The sequence below is a fragment of the Zonotrichia leucophrys genome, unplaced genomic scaffold, assembly GCF_028769735.1.
Source record: "Zonotrichia leucophrys gambelii isolate GWCS_2022_RI unplaced genomic scaffold, RI_Zleu_2.0 Scaffold_110_148370, whole genome shotgun sequence".
Taxonomy (NCBI): Eukaryota; Metazoa; Chordata; class Aves; order Passeriformes; family Passerellidae; genus Zonotrichia; species Zonotrichia leucophrys.
The window spans coordinates 121360-148209 of NW_026992315.1; the positions used below are offsets into that span (position 1 = coordinate 121360).

General features: G+C 50.6%; 1 protein-coding gene and 1 long non-coding RNA gene across 2 annotated transcripts; one reads left to right on the forward strand and one right to left on the reverse strand.

Annotated features, from left to right (window-relative positions):
- The first annotated feature begins 1697 nt into the window (after window positions 1-1697).
- On the forward strand, window positions 1698-2636 carry LOC135460855 (uncharacterized). Its single transcript, XR_010443310.1, has 3 exons — window positions 1698-1833; window positions 2094-2150; window positions 2423-2636. It is a non-coding gene; the product is annotated as an uncharacterized LOC135460855 (long non-coding RNA).
- A 7345-nt stretch (window positions 2637-9981) lies between these two features.
- Window positions 9982-26203, reverse strand: LOC135460857 (serine/threonine-protein kinase PAK 3-like; the record flags this gene model as incomplete). Its single annotated transcript, XM_064737812.1, has 12 exons — window positions 9982-10065; window positions 11425-11562; window positions 12901-13097; window positions 13499-13598; window positions 14281-14398; window positions 15042-15154; window positions 19187-19276; window positions 19337-19474; window positions 19753-19887; window positions 22562-22699; window positions 24318-24443; window positions 26078-26203. Coding segments are annotated over 12 exons (1503 nt in total), but the record flags the coding sequence as incomplete, so codon positions are not given.
- Window positions 26204-26850: the final 647 nt, after the last annotated feature.

A 26850-nucleotide genomic window follows, 5' to 3' on the forward strand; every position in this document is an offset into this window, starting at 1 on the left:
TGTCCGATTTCATGGCCACATGATGGCAACCCAGATATGCGTGGAATCCAATAGCACAACTGCATCCTCTGATGGGCTGAGGTACTCAGAATACTCAACTATTTGTACTGGGAACTTGGTAAAGTATCCTTTGTAATACTACCAGGGGCCAGTGTAAGGTTTCTGAAGGTTTCTGAAATGATTGCTTAAAGGCAGGCAATGTATCATAAGAAACAAGTTACCATGCCTTGGGTACTCGACAAGGAGCAAAACGGAATGGGTCACACCACAGACATTTAAAATTAAAATCATAACAAAGAACTTTACATCAGCAAACAACTCCGTAGAACGGGACTCATGTGGAATAATAGAGTCTTTCACTCTGGGGTAAGACAAACAAATGAACAATTGTGGCCTCTAAATCCACTGTACTCTCTGAAAAAGCTGGAGGTAAAGATACAAGCTAATATTTCCAAAATTAAACAGCAATTCTGCCCACTCATACAGCAAAGCCTAAAAGAATGGGAGCTGTGGATACATTCCCAGACACCAAATCATGGGTATAAGAAAGACTTAAGGGGATGGTTTGGGTCTGAACTGGGAGTATTAAATTCTATTGATCAGGGAGTCTTATTCAAGAAAGTAAGCACTGTGAGTTCTTATATTGGACAGATAAAAACTCCTCTCAGATCAACCCTGCTGTCTCTTGCCCATACACAAAGCCTGGCAGCTAACCTATTAACCACCCTGGCCAACAATATACAGCAGGATTTTCAAGCAGTTGTTGGCTTTATGGGAAAACTACAGCCTGCAGCTGGCTGAGGTGCTCCTGCCACTCTTTGACCATGTAAGGCTCTGTGCCCACAGCCACGGCCACTGGCTGCTGCCCGCACACTTGGTGCCCTGTGGAGATGCAGGCCTGTGCCCTGGGGGGCCTGAAGCAGCTGGTGCTGAGCTCTTTTGCCCTTCCTTTCATACAGGATGATAGCCAGGTGCAGCTGAGCTCCATGTGTGTCTTTCAAGAGATGCTAGACTCATTAACCAATGATGGAAGAAAGGCCCTGAAGTCTCACGTGCACCAGAGCCTGCTCCCGCTCTACTTCCACTGCCATGATGAGAATCAGATTGTTGCTCAGGTGAGCACTTGTGGCCGGCTGCTGTAGCCCTGGGAAGGGGCTGCGTTGCCTCCTGCCCTGGCACCTTGCAGCCTCCTCCAGGCTTTGGCACTGGGATGCTCCTGTGCCATGGACTGTGGGGCCACCTGTGCCTCTCTGCTCTGCTCTCCAGGCCTCCTGTGTAGTGCTGCATTCTGCAGCCAGATTCCTGAAGAGAAGCAATCTCGAACAAATGCCAGAGGTGGATCAGACATGGAGGTTCAGCGAGAGCCTGGTAAGAGCAGCCGAGAATCCTCAGGCTGGAGAAGGCCCCTGAGGGCGGTGCTCAGTGTGCGGGGCCGGGCAGCTGTGCCCCTGCCCGCTGCTGCAGCCAGAGGCCGCGCGGGCTCTTCTCCCGGCTCCCGTGGGCCCGAGCCGGGTGTCCATTGAGCCCCGGCCAGGCGGGGCTGCGGGCCGGCACCGCGGCTCCCCGGGCAGCAGCCGGCCCTCTGCCCCTTGCCCTCGGGAGCCCTTGGCCAGCGGCTGCTGGCTGCGCCTCAGGGCTGTGCAGGCAGGGGAGGCCGGGGCTGGGCGCAGGCAGCGCCCAGCCCAGGGGCTGAGCCCGCGCCAACCCTTCCCTCCTGCCGCTCTCTGCAGCGGGCAGACGACAGGAGCCGAGCGGCCGAGCACCTGCGCCGGGCCCTGCGCTTCCTGCGGAGCCCACAGGAGCCCCTGCGAGAGGCGGCGGACACGTTCATGGGTGAGCCCCGAGCCCCGGCTCCCACCCCGGCCCGGCCCCGCCTGCTGCCCCGGCAGCGCCAGCCGCCCCCGGGGCCGTGGAGCCCCGCCTGGCCTGGGCTTTGCTGCTGCCGCCCTCTGGCAGCCGTGCCCTGGGGCGGCAGCGTGCGGCAAGGGCCGGGCTGAGCCCTGCCGGGCCAGCAGCCCGTGTGGCCACAGCGCCGGCAGCGCCGCTGGCAGGGAGCTGTGCCGCTGGGGCCTTGACAGGCTCTGTGTTCACAGGCATGGCCGGGCGGTGCCTCAGGAGGCAGCAGCAAGAGCTGCAGCTGATCTGGACAGGTGAGTGAGGGCAGCGGGCTGGCAGCGGGGGCTGCGGGGGGAGAGCTGGAAGCCCTGCCCCGGCTGCGGAGGGCTCTGCTCCCGTGGGCAGAGCACACTGACATTTCAGGGCCGTATGGGCCATTGGTGGCCAGCCTCTTCGGGCTGATCCCCTTGCTCCCTGCTCCCTCCTGGCCAGGGCAAGAGCCGGCTGGGATGGCCCTTGCAGGGGCCTCTCCTTGGCTCCCCGCCCATCTGGCACCTGACTTTGGCTCTGTTCCTCTCTCTTGCAGCCCTCGAACCCCTGACGGAGGACATGAGCAGTGCCATGTCAGAGCTGGCAATTCAAACACTGCATGTCCTCCGAGCAACAGCGAGTGGGTGATGCTCCATCTTCCAGAGGCTGCACGATCGGCTGCGCAGGGCATGATCGCTCGGCCTCGTCTGTCGCGGCTCGGCTGGCTGCACTGCTGGAGTTCTCAGGAGAGCTGATCCGGGAGGCTCTCTTTGTTTGGGGCAACCTGCGCCAGCGGGGATTTTCCTTTCCTTTAAGATTTTTTGTTTCCTTCCCTTGCATTTTTTATCCTTTGTATAGATAAATACAGAATGTTTTATAATAGAGATAAATAAGAAAAATATAGAATGTGTTATAATATACAGACTCTAAGGAGATTTCTTTGCTGCCTAGGGTCCACAGGGCATAGGGGAGGAGGGGAAAAGGTGCTTGTGCTCAGCTAAATGCCCAGGCGTGCAGTGCTGCAGGGGAAATGGCCAGAAGCCCCTTGGTCTTTGGTGGTTCTGCTGAAGCCTTTGTGCTGCCCACAGAGCAGCTGGGCAGGGGCCGGAGCTGCGGGGATCCCTGTGAGAGCGGTGCCTTGAGATGGCCACATGCCCAGGGCCAGGCAGGAAGCGCCATCCGTGTCCTCCTGCCCGTGTGCTGCTGGCTGCCTTGCTGAGGGCTCCCAGGTGCCTCTGGATGGGGCTGCTCTGGAGCTGCTGTGGGGCTGCAGCACTGCTGCTGTGTAGCTTGGCCGTGCTGGGGCAGCCCCTGAGGGGATGGGGCCCCGAAGGGATGCGGTGCTGCGGAAGCCCTGACAGGATGAGGCAGCGGGAAGGAAAAAGGGGCATGTGTGAGAGAGTGGGTGGCAGGAAGCTCCAAGGGGGCAGGAGGCCCCTGAGGAGCCAGGGTGCTGGGAATCCCTGAGGAATTGGGTGCACCTTCTGCCAAAGGCTCCAGGACAAGCCATGGTTTCCGGCTGCAGAGTAGAGCACATTCTTCACCTCTGGTCCTGCCCTGACCGGGCCAAGGGCTACTGCATGAGCAATTTCCTGCTTGATCTGGACAAAGGCTTGTGTTGCTCCAGGTCCCAGTGGAAAGTGTTCTTCTTACGGGTGACCAGGTAAAGAGGGCTCATGATCTGACTGTATTTGGGGGCCTAGGAAAGCTTGTGTCTCTTTCTTATTGGTGGGTGGAGACATTGCTGAGATTTTGTTGATGGCATCGGTGGGAAACTGATGCCATCCACCTTGCGACTTCACTCCCAGAAACTGGATTTCAGGCAGGTCCCTTGACTTTGCTCTTCTTGATGGCGAAGCCAGCTTTCAGGAGAATCTGGATGATTTCCTCCCCTTTCTCGAACACCTCTGCTGCTGTCTTCCCCCACACAATGATGTCATCAATATATTGCAGGTGTTCTGGAGCCTCACCCTTTTCCAGTGCAGCCTGGATCAGTCCATGGCAGATGGTGGGGCTGTGCTTCCACCCCTGGGGCAGTCGGTTCCAGGTGTACTGCACTCCCCTCCATGTGAAAGCAAACTGAGGCCTGCATTCTGCTGCCAGAGGAATGGAGAAAAATGCATTGGCAATGTCTATAGTGGCATACCACCTTGCTGCCTTGGACTCAAGCTCATACTGGAGCTCTAATATGTCTGGCACGGCAGCACTCAGGGGTGGGGTCACTTCATTCAATGCATGATAGTCCACTGTCAATCTCCATTCTCCTTCAGATTTTCGCACAGGCCAAATGGGGCTGCTGAAGGGTGAGTGGGTCTTGCTGACCACCCCTTGGCTCTCCAGCTCACGGATCATTTTGTGGATGGGGATCACAACATCTCGATTCGTTCGGTACTGTCGGCGGTGCACTGTTGAGGTGGCAATTGGCACTCGTTGGTCTTCCACCTTCAGGAGACCTACTGCAGATGGGCTTTCTGACAGTCCAGGCAAGCTGTTCAACTACTTGACACCTTCTGTCTCTACAGCAGCTAATCCAAATGCCCATCTGAGTCCCTTTGGGTCTTTGAAGTACCCACTTCGAAGGTAGTCTCTGCCCAAAATACATGGGGCCTCTGGGCCAGTAACAATAGAGTGTTTCTTCCACTCATTTCCAGTCAGGCTCACATCAGCTTCCACCAAAGTAAAATCCTGTGATCCCCCTGTCACACCAGCAATAGAAACAGTCTCTGTCCCCACATGTCTCGATGGGATTAATGTACATTGTGCACCAGTATCAACCAAAGCTTTGTATTCTTGTGGTTCAGATGTGCCAGGCCAACGAATCCACACAGTCCAAAAAACACGGTTCTCCCCAGCCTCTACCTGGCTAGAAGCAGGGCCCCTCTAAACCTGGTTATCCTTCTTTCCCTGGGCATATGTCTTGGAGGTTCCTTCAAGGGGATCAAAAATATTGTCATTATCATCATATGTGACAGTTCGGTTACTGGCCACTGGAGCTGCTTCCCTTTTGGAACTTCCTCTCTGAGTCTTCAGTTGTCGCACCCGTTGTGCCAGAGCAGCGGTAGGTTTTCTATGCCATCTCCCCATGTCTTCTCCACAATCACGCAGGTAGAACCACAGCTCAGCTCGTGGGATGTACCTTCTCTCGCCATCTGGGGAACGTCTGCATTGGGTACCAGAACCTCTGATCTGTACTGCTGATATTTGGAGAAGGCTTTCTTTAATCTCCTCCCTCAGTTTCTTGTGACCCTCCTCTATCTTGTCTTCTAGTTTTTGCAGATGTGTTTCCACCGCTGCTATTCTGGCATGTGTTGGGCCATTCACAGTGTCTGCATATGCTTGGAGCTTCTTTGCCATATCCAGCACAGTCTCCTCACCATCATCCCGCTTCATTATTGCTAAAGCAGAAGCGTATTCTCGTGGCCCAAGTTGTACAAATTTTCTCCACATCACAGATGTGCATGGTACCAAGTCTGGATTTACAGTGTTTCCATCATCTGAGAAGACAATCAAAGCCACTGCCATTTCTCTCAAGCGCTGAATCCCTTGTTCTATGGTTTTCCACTGGGTTTGCTGCATATAGAGATCATCTGCACACAGGTATCTTTCTGCTACACTTCTTAGGACTTGTTCCCAGAGGCTGTGAAAGTTAGCCCCGGTCATCATTCCTTGGTCTATGACAGGATCCTGTGACAGGCATCCCAAATGCCTGGCTTCAGTGCCGTCCAGAATTGTAGCCTTGCCTGCAGCATCCCAGAGACGGACCAGCCAACTAATTATGGATTCATCAGACCTTCGAGTGTAATCCTTCCTTAGGCCACGAAGGTCCTTCAGGGAATAAGACTCAATATTTGCGTCTGATCTTGCACCTGCTGCTTTGACTACTGATTTTATGTCAGGAGGTATTGAGGTTCCTTCTCCTGTATCACCATCATCATCATCATCCACTGGTTGATTAGTTTTTTCCGTGTGTTTCCCACTTCTAGTACTGGTAGCAACAGCCATAAGTTTAGATGCTGGCTTAAGCTCACTATCTGGTTTGGCTGCTGGCTTCAAGCCTGGGCTGTTGGCTACAGCTTGAGTGACTGGGATAGCTGATTTATCTCCCTGCCCCCCTGCCTCTGTCTGCTGCCCGACACTATCTAGCACTGTGCGATAAGCATAGGCCAGGGCCCAGCTTATTGCAATTAGCCTTTTCTCCTTAGAATCGTCATGGCACTTCTTTTAGGTATTTCCCCACCTCTGCTGCGTTCTGAATTTGTTCCCGTAGAAAATCCCAGTCTACAGGATCAGAAAATTCCTTCAGGGTTTGGCCCATATTTTCCCATTCTCCACCCCACTCAGGATTTTTCACACCTGCATCTGCTTCTGGGTCAGGGGTCTCACCAGCTCCTCTGGATATTTCAGCCCTCATTCTAGAGAAGCTGCAGACCATATAGAGGAAGCTTATCAGATTAAATACCAGAAAGATGGTCTCTTTAACATTCAGGGGAAACTGAAAATTCACAAAAAGTGACATAACCAATCCAAAGGAGAAGAGGGAAAGGGAAGGCTGGAAAGTCTCATTCTTGGCTCCTCCTCTAACAGACTGAGTGTAGTTATTAATAAATTCCCAAAATGTACTACTGGAATTGGGATGCAGGGTAGGATGAAGAAACCATAAACCATACATATCGTAAACAGAGGCCAGTATCTTTGTAAACGCTTTATAAATCATTATCACCAAGGCCAGCACAACAGCTATTCTAATCCGTACCCCTCTACCGTAAAAATTACGTGTTATGGACAATAATTCTAGTGACCAGAAAGGTATTGAAACCTCAAAAAGGTCTAGACCCCAGAGCCACACGAAGGCTTTCACAACCAGAGACATCAGGGGTCCAAGCAGCATGGCTACTAACTGCTTTAACAACAACAAACACACAATTAATAGGGCTTTTTTCCACCTTTTCCAGCTGCGCATTGGGTGCCAATTCATGTATTTGTCCAGGTTCAGAGCAACTTTGGGGAAGAATCCCCCAAAGGAGCTCCAGTGGGAAAAGCAGATCCAATCGGCCCCTCCCCCCAACAGGTCCGGGAGGAAAAAATACCTCCTTGGAGAAAGGTGGAAAAAACCTGTTTATTAAACAATAAAACCAAAACAATATCAAAACAATGAGACACCTTGCCACTCTAAAAGAGATGACAAACTGAGAAAACCCCGGGTTCAAGCAGCAGCTCACTCAGTCTCTGATCAGTCCCTCCGGTGCTGGAATTGTCGCAGGCCAGGCCCAGCCCGGTGGGCCACAGCTGCAGCTGCCGGTGCTCTCCTGGGTGTTCAGTCCAGAGCAGTTTCAAGAGGTCCAAAGAAAAAGGAAAAAAAAACAATCCAGGGAACTTCTTTGCCTCAGCTAGCTAACACTAACTAAAAAGCAAAAGAAGAGTTCTGCCCCGCTGTCTGTCTGCAGACAACACAGTCAGGAGCAGAAATGTGGAGGAGTGAGTGCAGTGTCTGAAAACAAACTGCGTGCTTCTTCTCTCCCCCGCTTCACTCTCTGGAACACTCTTAAAGGTACAAAACTTATTATTATTCAACATGAACAGAATGAGAGGATTGGGGATAAAAGCATCACATAGTCAACCCAGGACAGACACAAAGATACAATTGTATGGACTTTGGGATCATTTCTCCATTCCAAATGGCTTTCCCTTCAGTCACAAGAGGCTTCCTCCTCTTCCAAAAATTGCCTGCTGAAACTCTTCTGCTCCCTTCCAAATCAGTTCACTACTCCAGCATAACCCTTGAAGCACGGACACATGACTCTTCAACTAATTATAGTTGAAAAAAAGGGTATTTATTGCACCACTGGACACATGTGAACTAGTTTCCAAAGACATGTGCAAGGAGTTGCAGACTCCTGCTCTATATTTCTACAGAAAAGGTTTTACATTAGGTTTCTAAGGACCCATAATACATAATTATTACCTGCCTGCTTCACATTTTTATCAGCTGAATATCCTATACAGCTGCGCAATTGTATTCCCTTAACTGGGTTGGTGGGATTTTGAAATGAGGGAGTGGTTGTATGGGAGGAAGAAAGCTGTCTTCCTCATGGTGAACTCTTCTCTCATGGCCAGTTGGCAAGACCTTTTGACCTGCTCATGGTCCAAGCCTCTCCTAACTGTTCAATTATTCTTAAGGCAAGGTATTTCTATGGTCTCTGCTTCTTCACAATTGCTTCCTCTATCCCTTTCACTCCTAGCTTTATGTTCCTAATATATTTGGTACTCTTTACCTAAGGTATGTGATTTCTGCTAGCTGTATTACTTAACTTAGCTTCTTACCTCTTTTTAAAATCTTAACTAAAATATGCAGTCTTCTACTATCCCAATTCTATTCCCAGCTGGCCCCTCGACTCATCCTCACTTTTCAATTATCCTAATTACATTTTCAGCTAACCCCTTGACTCACCTCAGGCACATCCCCTACTGCCTCTCTCCCAGCAGCTCAGAGCTGCATTGCACAGTGCTTGCTGTGCGCCAGAGAGCACAAAGCAGGCTGGCCTGGTGGGCCTGAATATTTCTGCCAAACACTCTGCATCTCACACCTTTGCTCTGGCTCAGAGTAGAACTGCAGGATTGCAGGCGTTTCCTCCCAGAGCTGCGTGAGGCGCTGGCTCCTGCAGATGGGCCCTGCCAAGCTGTCCCTGCCTCACGCTGGCCTCGCTTCCCTGGCACAAGTGCCGGGCCTGAAGGAGCTGCCCTGTGCTCCAGCCTGCCGAGCAGCCCGGCTCCCTGCCCCGGTGCCCAGAGTGCTGCACACACTGCTGGCCTTTGCCAGGAGTTGCAGGGCAGCCGGCAGAAGAGGAGGAATCCTCAGCCAGCCCAGCGGCCCGTGGCTGCCCTTGGCCTTTCCCTGCTCCTGGGCACACTCCAGACGGCCAATGCCTCCAGGCCGGGCTGTGCCCAGCACGGCTGCGCTTCCCCTCGGCAGCAGCCAGCTGCCACCTGGGCTCTGAGAGCGGAGGATTCGCCCGCTCCCAGCAAGAGGCACCCAGGGCCCGGCTGCTGCCTCTTGCAGCTCCAAGGGCCTCCTTCCAGCCTGCCTCTGCCGGGGCTCAGGCTGCTCCAGCCTCTGCCGGGGCTCTGCTGGGGCTCCAGCCCGGGCAAGGCCAGGCCCACTCTCACCTCACCGGCGCTGAGAACTCTGCACCACAGGAGACCTCCCCGAGCACCCTCTCTGATCTTTCTGCTTTCTCACTTGAGCAAGGCTCTCCTCCAGCCAAAGAGATTATTGCATTTAGGGATCCAAGTCCAAGTGGCAGGAGCCCCAATGATCTCCAGTCACAGCTGAAGGCCTGCATCTGCATAAGATGTTTGGGCTGCCCCATTCTTCCTTTGCTTTTGCCTGCAAATGCCATTGCCCTTTCTGCCTCAAATAGAAGTACCAAAGAAGGCCAAAAACAGACCAGTGGGCCATATTCCAAAGGCAGTCTGGTCTGGAGAGGATGAATGAAGAATATCCCTCCCCACCATCACACCATGCCAAAGACACTGTTTCACTTTCCACCTTTAAGAAACAACAGACAATTCAGAAGGAATTCTCAAGTTTATGCGCAGAGTGAGAAGGAAGGGGATCTTCAAGGTGAGTTGTGGTTTCAGAAACTTTATTGATTTTCAGTCCTACTCCGCAGTCCTATTAGACAATCCTACTCTAACCCTTACCCTTACCTCAATCCTTATCCTTATCCTTATCCTTATCCTTATCCTTATCCTTATCCTTATCCTTATCCTTATCCTTATATTTATCCTTATCCTTATTCATATGCTTATCCTTATGGCTATGCTTATGCTTATCCTTTTCCTAATCTTATCCTTATCCTTATGGTTATGGTTATGCTTATCCTTATCCTTATCCATATCCTTATCCTTATCCTTATCTTTATCCTTATTCATAAGCTTATCATTATCCTTATGCTTATGCTTACGCTTACGCTTATGCTTATCCTTATCCTTATCCTTATCCTTATCCTTATTATTATCCTAATCCTTAATATAATCCTAATCCTAATCCTAGTTGTAACCTACAATCCTACTCTAAACCTGTTAAGGAATAAATAAATGGTCCTGATGTGATTGTCACATTTTTGTCTCCTTCCTCTTCACTGAAACAATCAGTGGCACCAGGCTGGACGCAGGCTCAGCATATCTTACAAATGGATGCTGCCCAAAGGGAAAAAAACCAAATCAACAAAAAACAATGAACCATGACTTTCCAAGCTCAGTCCTTCACAGGATTTCTCCTGCCCCTAGAAGGATGCAGGAAGAGGAACAATGGGACCGTCTACAACTCCATCTTTATGTGCACGACGTTGCCATCACAGGCAAACCTGGCCTAGAATCCCACTCATCGATTTCTACAGGTGTCTTAATCTTGCTGAGATTTTAGCCCTGCCAGTGCTTTAGAATTGGTGCTTTCTGTCCTTGGAGTTTCTTCTTTTCAGGAAACTCCAAAGCCTCTCATTGGTCCCTCTCTTTGTAAGACAGGCACTGTGCTGATTTCCGCAGGGAGACAGAGCAGTGTCTGCCTTTCCATGCCCTGCCCCTCGTGTGCTGGTTGGCACCTTCCTTCCCAGCAGGGCCAGCCCAGTGGCACTGGGTCCTGCAGTTCCCTCTCTGCCACACAACCTGGCAGGAACCCTGGCACAGTTCCCATCTGCTTGAGCGTGCCAGGCAGCAGATGGGGCTGGGATAAGTCCCTCCCAGCTGCCCTGTTTGTGTGGCAGAAACCTCTGAGGGTGGGCTGGGGGGCACAAACCAGGGCAACTCAGAGGCTCAGAGTGAACCCCCACAGCCCCTCCTGCCCACAGCCAAATCTCTGACTGCTCAGCTGGGACTGGCTTCCTTGGCTTCCTGCACCTCCATTTCATGTCTCTGTACGCTGCATTGCTCTACTTCAATTCTTTTGCCATTAGGTAAAAGTGAACACAGCACCAAATTAAAAAACGAAGAGGGTGACAGAAACAGAAAACAGAGCACCTCTCCTCTGAGGAAATGTAGAGAGAGATGGAGTTATTCAGCTTTGTGAAGAACAGGCCCCAGGGAGACTTTATTGCCCCTTTCCAAGAATTCAGCGTGGCTTTGAAGAAAGTGGGGGACATCTTTTTTAACAGGGCCAGTTACAATAGGATGTGGGGGAATATTTTTAAACAAAATGGGGATCAAGTCAGAGTAGGTCTAAGGAAGAACTTGTTTACTCGGAGCATGGTGCAAGCCTGGCACAGGTTGCCCCAAGAGCTTGAAGGTGCCCCATCCCTGCAACCATTCCAAGTCAGGTGGCATAGGGCTCTGAGCAACCTGATCTCTTTGAAGATGTCCCTGCTCATTGCAGGACCCTTGGACCAGAGGAGCTTTACAGGGCCCTGCCAGCCTAACCTGGTCCAGGATTCCTCACCATTTTCATTTGAAGAGCACCAAGAGTGGAAGTGAGGAAGAAGAGGGCTGATCTGATGCCTTGGACTTGAGTGGAGGAGGAGCCCAACCCTCAGCCTCCTTTTCACCTGCAGCCCCTTCCCATTTTACCTGCAGGAGCTCCTTGGCTGACCAGCGCTGCTCCTCGTCTCTCTGCAGGCAGCAGCTCAGGAAGTCACGCAGCAAAGCTGAGAGGAGCTTGGGATGCTGCAGTTTTGGGGTCCCTACTTTGGCTATCAGTCGTCGAGCCTGGAGAAAAAAAACCCACGAGGCTCCACCTGCTGCTTTCACATCTCTAAGGCTCTCCCAGATCCCTTTGTTTAACCTCTGTTCTTCAGTAGCAGTTACTGCCCTGACAGAGACCCAGAGATGACTTTCCTTTGCCAACCAAAAACCCAAACCCCGATACAACCACAGCTTTTCCAGCATCCCGCAGATCTTGCCTTGGCAGCTGATTTCACTGACTGACCTAGTTAGTGGGAACTACATCAGCAAAAGCACGTTTGCTTCTCTGAGGATTCATACCAGCTTGAGAGGCTTTTTGGAAGAGGGACTTTGCTATACTAACTAATTTCAAGGGTTAGTACATGAAAGGCATCTCTGCAGTGCCTGTTGGTCCTTTAAGCACACGTGCCTTAGAACAAAACTCATCAAGCTTTTTCTGCTGTTCTTGAAAACAATGGGAATTGGAAGAAAAGAAAGAAAATGCATTAGGTAGTCCCCAGGTAAGGAAATAAAGATTTACAAACTCATCTTCAACACAGCCACATTAGGATGCCTGCACAAGTGTATTGGGATGGAAATGTCTGGTTGGGCACAAAGGTGCCACCTGCAGCCCTGTCTCTCAGCAGTCTGAAAATTGCAGCTTCCCATTTTGCAGCAAAAGAAAAATTGTCATGGTCAGAAGAAGGAGAGGTGCCATCCCTATGGTCACCCTCTGCTCATTTGGCTACTCAAGTCAATGCATTAGTGGTAGGCCTATCCCAGAAAGTTCCAGGAAACAAACAGGAGGTTTTGGCAGGCTCTCCACATCACCAGGCTCTGGCTTGGTGACACAGAGAACATGCCTTGGGCTGTGAAAGAAACACGGTCACTAAATGCAGTGCAGCAGCACTGCACAAGAAGCAGAAGAGACTCAGTGGCCTTTACACCCTCATGCCCAGGTTTCAGGCATGTTTCCCAGTGAGAAGAAACTGCACACTGGGTTAGGTTCCTCTCTAAAGACTACAGTTTTAGAAACTTTGTTGGGTTTGGGTTTCCTTCCTTCATTTATGGAAAGATAACAGAAGTTCTAAGATGCTTGTTTCCTTTTTCCGGGGCCATCTCCACAGACAAAAGAACTGGAACCACTTATAACCCAAAGGGAAGTGTTTCCTGAGAATGGAGTTTGTTTGCATGTGGTAAGGCTTGAGTTCCCCCACTGATGTATCCAAATCTACAGCAGATGCTGATGTGTTGCAGGGACATTTTTAGAGGGGACCTTGGTGGAAGTAGTTCCAGCAGATGGCAATGGGATTTTGCCCAATGGCATGCAGGGCATGGGACAGGTGAGAAAGAGAGTGGGATCAGTGAGTATTTGCTGCTTACCGAGGCATGACTTTGGTCCCAGTAAGGAGGTTCTTTTTCTAACATTTCAATGCCCACAATTCCAAAAGACCATATGTCCACTTTGGGGCCATATGGTTGACCTGTCGCCACTTCAGGCGCCATCCACCAAGGAGTTCCGACTACCAAGCATGGTCTGCTCTGCTCAGAGTTGAGCTGAGTAGAGAGGCCAAAATCAGCTGAGGAGAAAGCAAAATACTGGTTTTATTTGAATTCTGTGCAATTAGGAAAGCAAGCAAAAGAATTCCCCAGTAGAGGTTTGAAAAGTTGCTGTTCAATCTCCTGGCAATGGCAACTTAAAAAATTCCCCAATTTTTTACACTGCCTCCAGCAGTGGCTTTTGTTCTTTGGAAACTTTAGACTTGTAGCTCCCTCCCTCTGGAAGGGACACACACAGGACAACAACACTCTTGACTTCTTGTTCCTTGTCCTATCTCTGTGCACGTGGCAACTGTGCCCTCAGCTCACAGCGGGTGTCCCCTGCGCTGCCACCAGCACCAGTTTTGGGAGCTGGCTGTCACTGCAAGCAGCCCCACACCCACATCCCTGGAACGCTGCACCTGACCAAGAATCTACTGACTCAGCTTGACAGAGCCGTCGGTTCTGAGAAGGATGTTGTCACTCTTCACATCTCGATGGATCACATTGTTTGAATGAAGAAAATCCAGTCCTTGCAGGCACTGAGAGAGGAAACAGAAAGAGGAGTGCAAAAATGAGTGATGTGATTTCATCACATGAGAGAGAATCAAAGAATGGAAAAGATTCCCTCTCCAGGGGAATGGGGAGTAATGGCAGAACACAATGCCACTGAGTGGAAGAGCTTGCTGCTCCAACACTGGCAGAGCAGGACCTTTCTGAGGAAAGGCACGTCAGCTTTGGAAAGAGCAAGATCACCTGCTCTTTTAGACTGTCCCCTGCAAACCAGCCAGGATGACTCCTGCTGCAGTGGATGGGCTCAGAAGCAAAGAGCATTTTGGCTGCACTCCTATCCTTCTTAGCTGAGGACTGAGAGAATCGAGTCTCTCTTTTTTCTTTGCTCTTTGTTTCAAATCCTGCCACCAGCACCTTTGCTTTTACAGGCAAGGAATGCAGTGAAGACAGAAAAAAGTTTAGCGAGGCAAGATGGGGAACAGCAAATACAAGAGGCGGAGCGAGAGTACAACAGCAGGAGATAAGAGTACTGGCACTGAGTACAGTGAGTGCAGGGGCACTGGCAGGCCGTTCACTTGAGATGCTTTTACTTGCCCATAGCATTCCAGCCACACAGAAACAAAGCTTGGCACATGAAATCACTCCTGTTCTGAGCCCCTGTTCCCAGACAATCCTGCCCAAGGCCTCAGAAGCACAGATGGGATTGCTGACCTCCCGACTGATGGCTGCAATGTGGTCTTCAGACAGGAAGGTCTTGTGGATGACATCACTCAGGGCGCCTCCATCCATGTACTCCATTACCAGCCAGAGTTCCTCACCCAGAAGGTAGCTGAAAGAAGGAAACAAGGCCGGGGAGATAAACATGCATGGCTACCTTGATGTTTTGCTTCTGGGTTTCTTGTTTCCAGGTGCCTTTGTGACTAGGACAGAATCAAAGGAATAGACAATCTGCAGTCTGTGCAGTCTGGAGGAGAAAGGCACAGCAGTGAAAAATAAGATGTCTTAGATGGCCAGCAGGTGAAAAATGCAGTTTAGTAACAGCCCAGGTAAAAACCTGTCAGGCATGGTGTTCCTGGAAATAAGCACCTAGTCTTCCTGGCATGCACAGCAGTGACAAAGAGGGGCAACGATCTAAGAGAAATCCACTTTAGGATTGTTCATCAGCATTTAAGAAACTTTAAGAAAATCAATCCCGAAAAAATGTGGAGGCAGTGTACTTTGAGGGTGTTGACTTAGTAAGAAACAGCTGATCCAGGTTTGAATAATTTTGGAAGAATTTTCAAACAACAAGTGGCAGGGAAAACTCATGCAGACAAGATGCACTCTCCTCTCATCCATTGGAGATGAGTAAAACATATGAATAAATAAAAATTAACAGCTCTACTTTCTGCCACTGACCAAAGTGGGTTTTTAACCTCTCATGTTTGCTGTATGTAAATGCCCATTGATGGGATAAGACCATGACCTCTCACCTGTCTAAATAATTCACAACACTGGGACTCCTACACTTCTTCATGATCATGATTTCATTAACAGTTAGTTCCTTCGTTCTTAGTCCTTGAAGATGTATTTTCTTTATGGCCACCTAAAATGACATTGAAAATCATTAACTGGAGAAGTTGGTGGCACGAGACCACAACGCACATGGAGCAAGTGATTTTGCAATGACACAGCTGAGCTGTGCCAAACTGCCTTGTGATTAGGCGCTGCAATAATTAGGAACTGACATTCCAACAGCCCAGTTCTCTGCTCCCTTGTGGGACAGTTACCAGACACGTGGGGCCACTGACGTTTTTCCTTGTCCACTTGGTAACAGTGGTGTCTCAGCTATCAGCCACAAACCACTGACCACACTCTCTGCTGCTTTGTTTGGGATTCAGAAGAAGTAATCCATGCCTTAATACGCTGTGCATACATCTTGGACTATGGGCATGGCTTAGGGCTTTTAGGGACGCCTTGCAGATCTCTCCCTATGTGCATTTCCCACTGCAGCACTGCAGGTGGCTAAGGAGCTACCAGTAACTTTCAGATGGATTTGCTGGCAGCCAGAAATGAGAATCCAGGACTCTGAAGCTGTATCCCCAAAGATCAGTGAGGTGCTCTAAGGCACCACCTTGGTTTTAGCAACGGAGAGCAAATGAGCGCGTCCTTCTCTGAAAGGAATCGCTGCCTCCGTGCCTTCCTTCTGGCAGCTGAGGAGGACAAACTCCCAAATGTATTTTGCAGGCTGGCACCAGTCTGTGCTTCTTGTGCCTTTTCAGCACAGCTCTGCCCAGAGCTGCAGCCACAGCTCACACCAGAGGGGAAAGCCCTCATGTGCAGCAGAGTCTGTGGGGCTTGTTGACATTTACCTCTCCTCCTGTGGCATTGTTGAGTGCTCTGACCACTTGTCCAAAACCCCTAGAAACAAAACAGAAGCAGAGAAAGAAGAAGCTGTTTAGCTCCTAGAGTGAAAGCCAGCCCACACAGGAGATCTCTGCTGGAAGTGTCAAAAACCTGCAGGAGGCAGGAGGGCTCTGCCAGAAGGCAGATGATGCATTTTCCTCTCAAGTGCATGGGCACTGGGCCTGTACCTGAAGCACTGGGGTTCAACTTCTAAAGGGAGTTTAGTCTTTCCTCTTGGGTTTCACTTTCTAAACTGTGTGGGTACTATCCTGACCACAGAGTATTTCCTTCTGCAAAGCAGGGGAAAGAAATGTTCTTGGGAACTGTTATCTCACACAGCTTTGATAGAGGGTAGGTTCCTCTTTCAGGCAAGCAAGTTTCTTCTTTTCTCATTAATGGAGGAGTATGATTTTGAGACATACAAAAATGCTAAGGAAATTAACACAGAGCTGTCCCACACTTGAGACACAAGGAGATCTTCCAGGTCCTGTTCCTTGATGCAGGCAAGACCTTGGCAGCATGGAGATGTCACTGACAATGCCTTCTGAGCACACTCACAAATTCTGAGCAGCACTGAGAGATGGGGTCATCTATCCCCAGAGTGTGAACATGGTTGCAGCTGGCCTGACTTCACACTGGATAGACATTCCACCAGAAAAACACCTGGCCCATGGCTGTGCAGGAGTAACTGCGGTTGGACTCACCCGCTGCCAATGTGTTCCATTTCGGTGTATATCCTAAAGGGATTTTCCTGGTTCACCATTCTCTCTGAGGGAAACAAAATGCAGGATGCTGACTTTAAAGCAGAGATCCCAGCTTCCAGGACATACAAAAGGCAGCCCCACTGTCTGGGGCTCTGAGCCCTTTGTGGTCAGCTGGGTAGCAACAACCACAACCACAAGAGCAACAGGACAGGCAGCCCTGCAGTGCAGATGGCTGGCACAGAGACTGATTTTGTACAGTTCTTTGAAGAGTTCTCTTGACAGGAAACAAAGCATGGGGAGATGCATTCCCAGGAGAGAAGAACATCTTCCCCACCTTTCAGCAATTTGCCAAAGGAATTTATTTCCATTTGTAAAGCAGAGCAGCTCATGCTATAACTGATCCCGAAGGGGCTTTCAGCATCAGGAGCCTGACCTGTTTATGAGCAGGCTGAGCTCAAAGTTGCCTCTCTCCCAGCTAAGGAAGGCTCCAGCCTCTGCAGTCCCTCCAGCCCTCAGGGACAGGGCAGCTGGCACAACGAGGCTGGCAAAGCCCAAGCATGAGCACTGGCAAGCAGTGGGAAGAAGCCACAGCCACCCTGAGCCTCTTACAAGCTGTTGCCCCCCTTGAGGACACAACAGGATGGGCTTTGAGATCAGCCACACCGAGGGGTGGATCAGTGCCCTTTTTGTCCCAACAGGTGATGGCAGACACAGAATCCACTGGGCTCTGGTCTCAGCCCCACCAGGTCTTATCTGAGAGCACAGCACTGGCAGCTGTTACAGGCAAGAAGCAGATTCATTGGGTTGTGCTGCAGAATCACAAAGAACTTGATGTGTTTTCCTAGAGACTGATCTCAGCAGGGCTTGCCCAATGGGTAGGATTCTAACAGTCATGGGAAAGAGTGGGAATCGGGTATGGAAAAGTGCCATGGATCTGAGGAATATACCATGGCTGGGCTGAAGGCTCTCTCCTGAGAAATGCCTGCAGTACAGTTTTTTCTGATGACGCCACTTGGATACATCTCTTGGACTCATCTTGATAAGCATAAAACTAGAAGATTAAATAAAGGTTGCTACAAAAGTATCGCTTTTTTCTTTGGGGGCACATGGAAAACACCACTTGCTCTCTATTTGTCCTGTAACCTGATGTCCTTTCAAAGTAATTCTTATTGACAAAAAGATAGCATTCTTGTGAAAATAAACTGCAAATGTAGTAGTGGTAACAGTAGCAGTCATAAAAATGCCATCAGTAAGACATGGGGCAGAAGGGCTATTTCAGAGTGGAGAAAAAACCAACTCCACTAAAAAAGCCCCAAAACCCGTAAACAAAAAAAACCCAAAACACAAAAAATCCTGCCACAGAAAAAAAAAAAGAAGGCCTCCACAAAAAATAAACAACACAAAAACATGGCCCCTCTCACAAAAAAAAAAAAATAATCCCCAACCAAAAAGACAAAACTCCAAAACCAGTCCATTTCCGTGAAGTTTTTTGCTCGGATTACTGGTTCGAAGTCAGGAGTCTAAGGAGAATTTAGGAAAAAAAGAAATTCTGTTCAGTTTGGCCACTAGCACACGAGACTTGTCTAGATCATTTGCAAGGTCACAGCCTTCTGCTGATCCAAGAACAATTCCTGCTTCACCCTTTAGCAGAGAGGGAAGCTCAGGCAAACCCAAGCCAGTCCCAGGTGCCCTCAGAGGCAGCAGGAACACCCAGAGCTCTCTCGCTGCCTCGGAGCACAGCACTGCCTCTGGGGAGTCCTAAATGGCCCTGTGACACCAAGCTCAGGAGGAGCCTTTGGTACAGCTCTGCTGACACCTGCCCACAACACACTGTCCCTCAGACAAGAAACACCCCAGACGTACCCAGCATCTCCAGGTGCTTCTCCTCAGTCTCCTCTTTCAGGGAGATGAAGTAACTGCCCGAGCTTGAGCTCCGAGGTTCGACAGAAAGGCTTCCTTGGGATGATGCTGCTGCGGCAGCAGGATCAGAGCCCATGATGTGCTGGACCTGGAGCACTTCTGGTGGGCACTGTTCCTGTGCCTCACTCCTAACTTGGGGTCCTTCATTGCCAGACATTGGCTGGAATTCTTCGCAGGCTGCCCGGTGAGATGTCAACACTTGCACCTCAAGTCAAACAGAACAAAGCAGTCAGACACTACAGCTTGTCCCTGTCAGCCAGGAGTCATCGACTGTGAGGAAAGGGAAAGAACAGATTGACAAGGGATACAGACAGCTTGTTTCAGTCCTCCATCTGGGTCACCATGTTCCACTGTAAAAACACTTGAAGGAACAAGGAGAGCAGGAATAGGCCAGAAGAACAGAGCAGCAGTGGAGATTCAGCACACCGGGAAATGTCCTTCAGAGTGACTGTGATACACACTAGAGCAGGATGGCACTCAGAGGCATGGCCCCACTCCCTGCTGCTCTGAGCGGAAAGGCAAGAAGGGCAGAAACCACCAGTTTGGTGCCTGCATCCCACTTTCACTCATTCTAGAGCCTGAGGGAGGCAATTAAGTTTCTTTCTGACGATTTTCATTTCTTCCTCCAGCCTCTTCTCCCTTGCCCTGTTGCTAGCCTCAGAGTCCTGCAGCTCTGCCTGCACGTGTCCCTTGACAGACTGTAAAGGAGAAGGGAGAGGACATTTCATGAGTGGAGTGGCTGCCACTCTTTCACTCACCTGGTTTTGTTGATGGCTCCTGTACTGATGGAGATTCTCCTCTTGAATTCTTCCCATGTCTTCCTTGTTCTTTCTCTTCACTGCCATGATGGCACTCTGAGCTTCGGGCAGCTCTGCTTGTGGCTCTGCCTTGATCTTCTGTGCACACAAATGCAGAGCAAGTGACTGGGAGCTGCCATCAAGCTCAGCTTTTTCCTCTTGCAGCCTCAAAATCACATTTATTCAGCCACTTCTTTCTGCTTCCCTCCCCACATCTGCTTCCATTGCAAACCTCCTGTCCCAGGGCTGATCTCTGCAAATTCCAAGGCCCTGTGCTTCCAGTGCCTGTGGGACTTCCTGGCCTCCTCAGTCCCAAGAGCTCTGGTTTACGCCCCTCTTCCTGCCCTTCCCTCTGTCACCTGGCCAGTCAGGCTCACCTGGCCATTCTCCTGTGGCTCTTCCACCTGCTGCCTGAGCTGCTCTTCCTGCTCTCGGGCTGGGAACAGCTCTCCCTGAGTCCGGCATGGCATCTCTGATGAAGCACTCTGCTCCTGCTCTTTCTCTAGAAGCACCTGCACAGAAAGCAAGAGAAGATGGGTTTCAACTTCCCATACGTCCTTTGTGGGCCAAGACTCAAAGACTGCTGGGCTCACACGTTCCCAGAGCACTGTGCTGCTGCTCTCCTGGGTCGTTCTCTGCCCGAGGGGAGGCACAGATTCCAAAGCAACCTTGGCCTTATAATCAGGAACCATCTGGGATTGAAGCTCCAACAGCCTCTAAGGCAGCTGACAGGGAATGTGTGGCATTTCTCAAGGGTCTGGTGAGGGCCTCCCTCTGCTTCTGCCATGTCCTGTTTGTCTTTCAGTAGAGACTGACACCCCAGCCTGTCCCACAGCTCCATCATGGCTCTGCAGGTGTCAACCTGGGTGAGCTCAGCCCTTGTGAGAGACACTCCTGGAGTTCACGTTCTATTCAGGCCTGCATCAGCATTTCTGCCTTTCTGACATCCACTCTTTTTTTGGCAAACCTGGTCACTCAGGAGATGAGGATGCATGCAAAGTTTTCTGATGGAGGTCACAGAGCCTCTATGGCCACCTCAGTACATGGAGGAGGACCAAAGTGTTTCTTCTCCCTCTTTTGTCAACTGAGAATTCTGACCAGCAGAAACAGACGCTCTCCTAAGGCCCCATTAACGAATGCACTTACACAGCCCTGAGGAAGCCGGTGAAGGAAACCATGTGTCATGTAATGCATGGCATGTATGACCAGAGTCACCAAACACCACCTGAACATGGAATTTTTGCACCTCTCTAGGACAGGCAGAACTTGAAAGAATTAACTGGAGACATCAGGACACAAGAGGCCAGAGGAGGAAAACAATTCTGAATGGAAAAACCATCATATCTGGAGGGGGAAACATCTCTGCCTGCTCAGAATTGGTCGAGGGAACATGTCTCTAATCCTCTCCAGAAAGGAATGCTTTTGGTGATCTTTGCACCTCCAACTCCCTTGGACCAGAGCCAGGAATATTCAGTTATGTAAATGTTACCTAGATAGATAGGTAGGAAGATAGACGGATAGATCTCACTACTATAATCTCCAGTTACTGCCCTCTCTGTTGCTGCACACATCAAAACATGGTAGCTTGTGTGCCGATCAGCAGCAATCCTGAGATTGCTCTCCTGTTGCTCAAAAAAGCACACTCTTGGGGAATGTGGAGATTTTAGGTCCTTATGGAAAGGAATCAGACCCAGAGCACTGCACTGGGAACTGCACTTTTTGTGCATCTGTGCTCGGGTAAGTTCTCTTGGACTCAACCACACTGACAGTGCTAACGTGGCTGGAATCAGAAATGCAGCCCAGCCCCTTCCAGTTTCTGTGATCTCTGAGGAGCAGCTAGAATGCAAGGGCATTGACCTCCTGCTAAATTTCCAAAGACATCACACAGTGATTATCTGGGCTGTAGAATGACAGAGACAGTGTTAAACTCCAAGTGATCTTCAAGGCCATGCATGTAGGCTTGGAAACACAAAAGCTCCATCTGCATCAAGGTACAAAGAGGGTGCGAAATGCCTTCCAGAGCTTGATAAGGGCAGAAAAGATGGTGCAGCAGCATCCTTGCTTGCTGGAAAAAGAGAAAATGAACAGGGCTTCGCCTCCTAGGAAACCCACAAACCACAAGATGGAAGTGTCAACCACTCCAGTATCTTAAGCCCTTGGATGCAGTGATGGGATGTTTGGAAGAGAAGCAGCCCTTGTGCTGAGCACTGTCATGCAGGGATTGATGGAAGTCTGTCTGGAGGTGCTTCCAGAGCCTCCCATTGTCCAGGCTGAAGCTCCCTCAGCACCTCCTCACTGGCCTTGTGCTGCACCCCTTGCCCAGCTCCCCTGTCCTTCTGTGCCCACGCTGCAGCCCCTCCATGACTTTCTGCTTCCCAGGGGCCCACAAGTGCACACAGCACTCCAGCTGTGGCCGCGGCGCTGCCCAGCACAGGGCGATGATCACTGCCCTGCTCCTGCTGCCCCACTGCTGCTGACACAGGCCACCATGCCCTTGGCCTTCTTGGCCACCTGGCCACACGCTGCCTCATCTGCAGCTGCTCAAGGCCGCCAGCCCTGCGTCCTTTTGGCCCATGCAGCTCCCCAGACACAAACGTGCCCAATTCACCTCAGATACAGCAGGCACCACAGCAAGTTGGCCTTCCTGATTTGAGCAACACAAGACAGCAGTCAAGGACTTGCAGCATCACCCCCACTCTGGGCTCCAATGCATTTGCCAAAGCTGCAGACTTCACCACTAAATGGATCAGCAGAAAGTTTCCCCATCTGGTGTTTGAACCTTCCCAAAAGCAAAAACACAGCTGGGCCAACTGTGTCTACAAGTGAAGAATGACTCAAGAAAACTTCCACAAGCCAAACACACCTTTCCAAAAAGGGAAAAAACCCAAGAAAGCCTTTTGACCTCCACCACTACCATGTGTGCCCTTGGCCATAACATCGCAGAAGCCCAGAGATGGAGCTTCCCTAAACCAAGCAGCCAGAAGCTCAGATGAAGCCCCCAGTTCTGCACTGCCCCAACAGGACAGGTCAAAGGCCAATTTCTCGCTGTCACTGCCTGCAGGAAATGCCTACGTCCTGCAGGACTCTGGTACTCAGCATTCTTGGCCAGACACAGCAAGCGCTGGCTGCTCAGAAACTTGCACCTCTGCCTTGCACTAAAGACAGCCCCTGAAAATGGACACTTACTCTCTTGAAATGATGAGCAGGCCGTGGTCTGACCATGGCTGGGCAAAGGCGGTGGTCGTCTTTCTCTTTGTCCTCCACTCTGGCTTCTTCTTCAATAGCAGAGAGAGCCAGGGGGAAGACGGCTCTTGCTTTTCTCACCTGTGGCAAGAGAGATTCATAAGGACACGATGTTACCTGGTGCCTACAACCTTGTTTGTCCTCATACCGACCGCCACCTCTTATAAGGAGAACTCATCAACTTTGTTAGCAATGGCATTCTAAGTCACTCCAACCAGATTGAAATGGGGACATTCAAAAAAACAGTATATGGCTATGACTTCGATATTCCTCCCTGGCTGCTATTTGCAAGAAAATTTCTCTCTGCAAAAGGCAGCTTTTGGTTCTTGAAAGCTCTGAAATGGAAAAGTAGGAAAGAGCCAGCAAGGTCTTTACAACTGCTGAGCAGACATTGAAAAGTAAAAAGGGCTCAGAATCCCTTACAGTGCCTATAAGGACAGGAAAGTTTACGCGGAAGCATCCTTACTTGCTGGAAAAAGAGAAAATGAATAGGGCTTCTCCTTCTACGAAACCCACAAACCACAAGATTGAAATGTCACCCACTCCACTGTCTAAAGCCCTTGGATGCAGTGATGGGATTTTTGGCACTGAAACAGCCCTTGTGCTGAGCACTGTCTTGAGTGGATTGATGGAAATCCGCCTGAAGGTGCCTCAAAAGCCTCCCAATGTCCAGGCTGAAGCTCCCTCAGCACCTTCTCACTGGCCTTGTGCTCCACCCCTTGCCCAGCTGCCCTGTCCTTCTGTGCCCACGCTGCAGCCCCTCAATGACTCTCTGCTTCCCAGGGGCCACAGCTGCACACAGCACTCCAGCTGTGGCCGCGGCGCTGCCCAGCACAGGCCACGCTCACTGCCCTGCTCCTGCTGCCCCACTGCTGCTGGCACAGCCACCGTGCCCTTGGCCTGCTTGGCCACCTGGCCACACGCTGCCTCATCTGCAGCTGCTCAAGGCCGCCAGCCCTGCGTCCTTTTGGCCCACGCAGCTCCCCAGACACAAAGGTGCCCATTTCCCTTCAGATACAGCAGGCACCATTGCAAGATGGTCTACCTCTTCCAAGAAACACAAGACAGCAGTCAAGGACTTGCAACTTCACATTCACTCCAGGATCCAAGGCGCTTTCCAAAGCTGCGGACTACACCAAAATATGCCCCAGCAGAAACTGGCCGCTTCTGCTTTTGGCCTCACAAGAAGACTTCGCAACTCCGCACTTTCTTCTTTTCCACATGGGACAATAATTGCCTCCCACAGCTGCACGGAGAACACAATCCTCCCTTTGCAGCTTATCAAAAGCCAAAAGACAGAGTGCCTAAATTAGACTCTACCAGTGAAGAACTGCTCAAGGAAAGTGCAGACCACTTTCACAAGCCAAACACACCTTGCCAAAAAGGGAAAACAAACAAACCAAACCCTGGCACCTCCAGCACAACCTCATTGCCCATGGCCATAGCACTGCAGAAGCCAAGAGATAGAGCTTCCCTAATCCAAGCAGCCAGATGCTCTCCCAGAGGCACCAGCCCTTTGCGGCCTCAACATGACAGGTCAGAGGCCAAGATGTGCGGTCGCTGCCTGGAGGAAATCCCTAGCTCCTGGCAGGACTCCAGCACCCAGCATCCTCAGCCTGCAACAGCAAAGTGCTGGCTGCTCCAAAACTTGCAGCTCTGCCTTGCACTAAAGACAGCACCACACACAACTGGCACTTACAGGTCTAGAACAAGGAGGTGTGAAGAACATTGAATGGTTGTTGTCATCAACCTCATTGTGCTCCTCTTTGGCTTCTTCTCCAGGAGCAGCGGGAGCCAGGGGAGAGACGGCTCTTGCTTCTGTCATCTGTGGCAAGAGAGAAGCATGAGGGACAGCCCGGTACCTATCATGTAGAACCTCATTGCTTTTCACATCCACCACCACATCTTCTAAGGAAAAGGTCATAGCATTTCATAGCGACAGAGGGGTTCTAAGTTACAGCCACGAAATTAAAATGGGTCAATTCAACAGCACTCTAGATGGATATGAAGTTGATTCTTCTGCCTGGCTAATGTCAGCAAGCAAGGTTATCTCAGAAAAATGGACCTTTCAGTTCTTGAAACACTGAAATGGAAAACAATGAAAGCGACAGCAATGCCTTTGCTACTGCTGCTGCAGATGTGGAAACCTAAAACTGGATCAGAATCCCATCCAGGGCAGGAGAAAGCAGGAAACGCTGTGCAGAAGCATCTTTGCTTGCTGGATAAACAGGAAAATGAACAGCCTATCTCGTGCTTGCAAACCAAGGAGCCAACAAACCACAAGATGGAAGTGTCACCCACTCAAGTGACTAAAGCCTTTGGATGCAGTGATGGCATGTTTGGAGGAGAAACAGTCCTTGTGCTGAGCACTGTTATGCAGGGATTGATGGAGGTCTGCCTGGAGGTGCCTCAAGAGCCTCTCAATGTCCAGGCTGAAGCTCCCTCAGCGCCTCCTCACTGGCCTTGTGCTCCACCCCCTTGCCCAGCTGCCCTGTCCTTCTGTGCACACGCTGCAGCCCCTCAATGACTCTCTGCTTCCCAGGGGCCCACAAGTGCACACAGCACTCCAGCTGTGGCCGCGGCGCTGCCCAGCACAGGGCCACGCTCACTGCCCTGCTCCTGCTGCCCCACTGCTGCTGACACAGGCCACCATGCCCTTGGCCTTCTTGGCCACCTGGCCACACGCTGCCTCATCTGCAGCTGCTCAAGGCCACCAGCCCTGCGTCCTTTAGGCCCACGCAGCTCCCCAGACACAATGGTGCCCATTTCACTTCAGATACAGCAGGCACCATTGCAAGATGGTCTGCCTCTTCCGAGAAACACAAGACAGCAGCCAAGGACTTGCAGCTTCACCTTCACTCCAGGCTCCAAGGCGCTTTCCAAAGCTGCGGACTACACCAAAATATGCCCAGCAGAAACTGGCCGCTTCTGCTTTTGGCCTAGCAAGATGGCTTCGCAACTCCGCACTTTTTCTTTTCCACATGGGACAATAATTGCCTCCCACAGCTGCACGGAGAACACAATCCTCCCTTTGCAGCTTATCAAAGCCAAAAGACAGAGTGCCTAAATTAGACTCCACCAGTCAAAAAACTGCTCAAGGAAAGTGCAGACCACTTTCACAAGCCAAACACACCTTGCCAAAAAGGGAAAACAAACAAACCAAACCCTGGCACCTCCAGCACAACCTCATTGCCCATGGCCATAGCACTGCAGAAGCCAAGAGATAGAGCTTCCCTAATCCAAGCAGCCAGATGCTCTCCCAGAGGCACCAGCCCTTTGCGTCCTCAACATGACAGGTCAGAGGCCAAGTTGTGCGGTCGCTGCCTGGAGGAAATCCCTAGCTCCTGGCAGGACTCCAGCACCCAGCATCCTCAGCCTGCAACAGCAAAGTGCTGGCTGCTCCAAAACTTGCACCTCTGCCTTGCACTAAAGACAGCACCACACACAACTGGCACTTACAGGTCTAGAACAAGGAGGTGTGAAGAACATTGAATGGTTGTTGTCATCAACCTCATTGTGCTCCTCTTTGGCTTCTTCTCCAGGAGCAGCGGGAGCCAGGGGAGAGACGGCTCTTGCTTCTGTCATCTGTGGCAAGAGAGAAGCATGAGGGACAGCCCGGTACCTATCATGTAGAACCTCATTGCTTTTCACATCCACCACCACATCTTCTAAGGAAAAGGTCATAGCATTTCATAGCGACAGAGGGGTTCTAAGTTACAGCCACGAAATTAAAATGGGTCAATTCAACATCACTCTAGATGGATATGAAGTTGATTCTTCTGCCTGGCTACTGTCAGCAAGCAAGGTTATCTCAGAAAAATGGACCTTTCAGTTCTTGAAACACTGAAATGGAAAACAATGAAAGCGACAGCAATGCCTTTGCTATTGCTGCTGCAGATGTGGAAAACTAAAACTGGATCAGAATCCCATCCAGGGCAGGAGAAAGCAGAAAACGCTGTGCAGAAGCATCTTTGCTTGCTGGATAAACAGGAAAATGAACAGCCTATCTCGTGCTTGCAAACCAAGGAGCCAACAAACCACAAGATGGAAGTGTCACCCACTCCAGAGTCTAAAGCCCTTGGATGCAGTGAGGGGATGTTTGGCACTGAAACAGCCCTTGTGCTGAGCACTGTCATGAGGCGATTGCCAGAATTCTGCCTGGAAATGCCTCAAGAGCCTCCCATTGTCCAGGCTGAAGCTCCCTCAGCGCCTCCTCACTGGCCTTGTGCTCC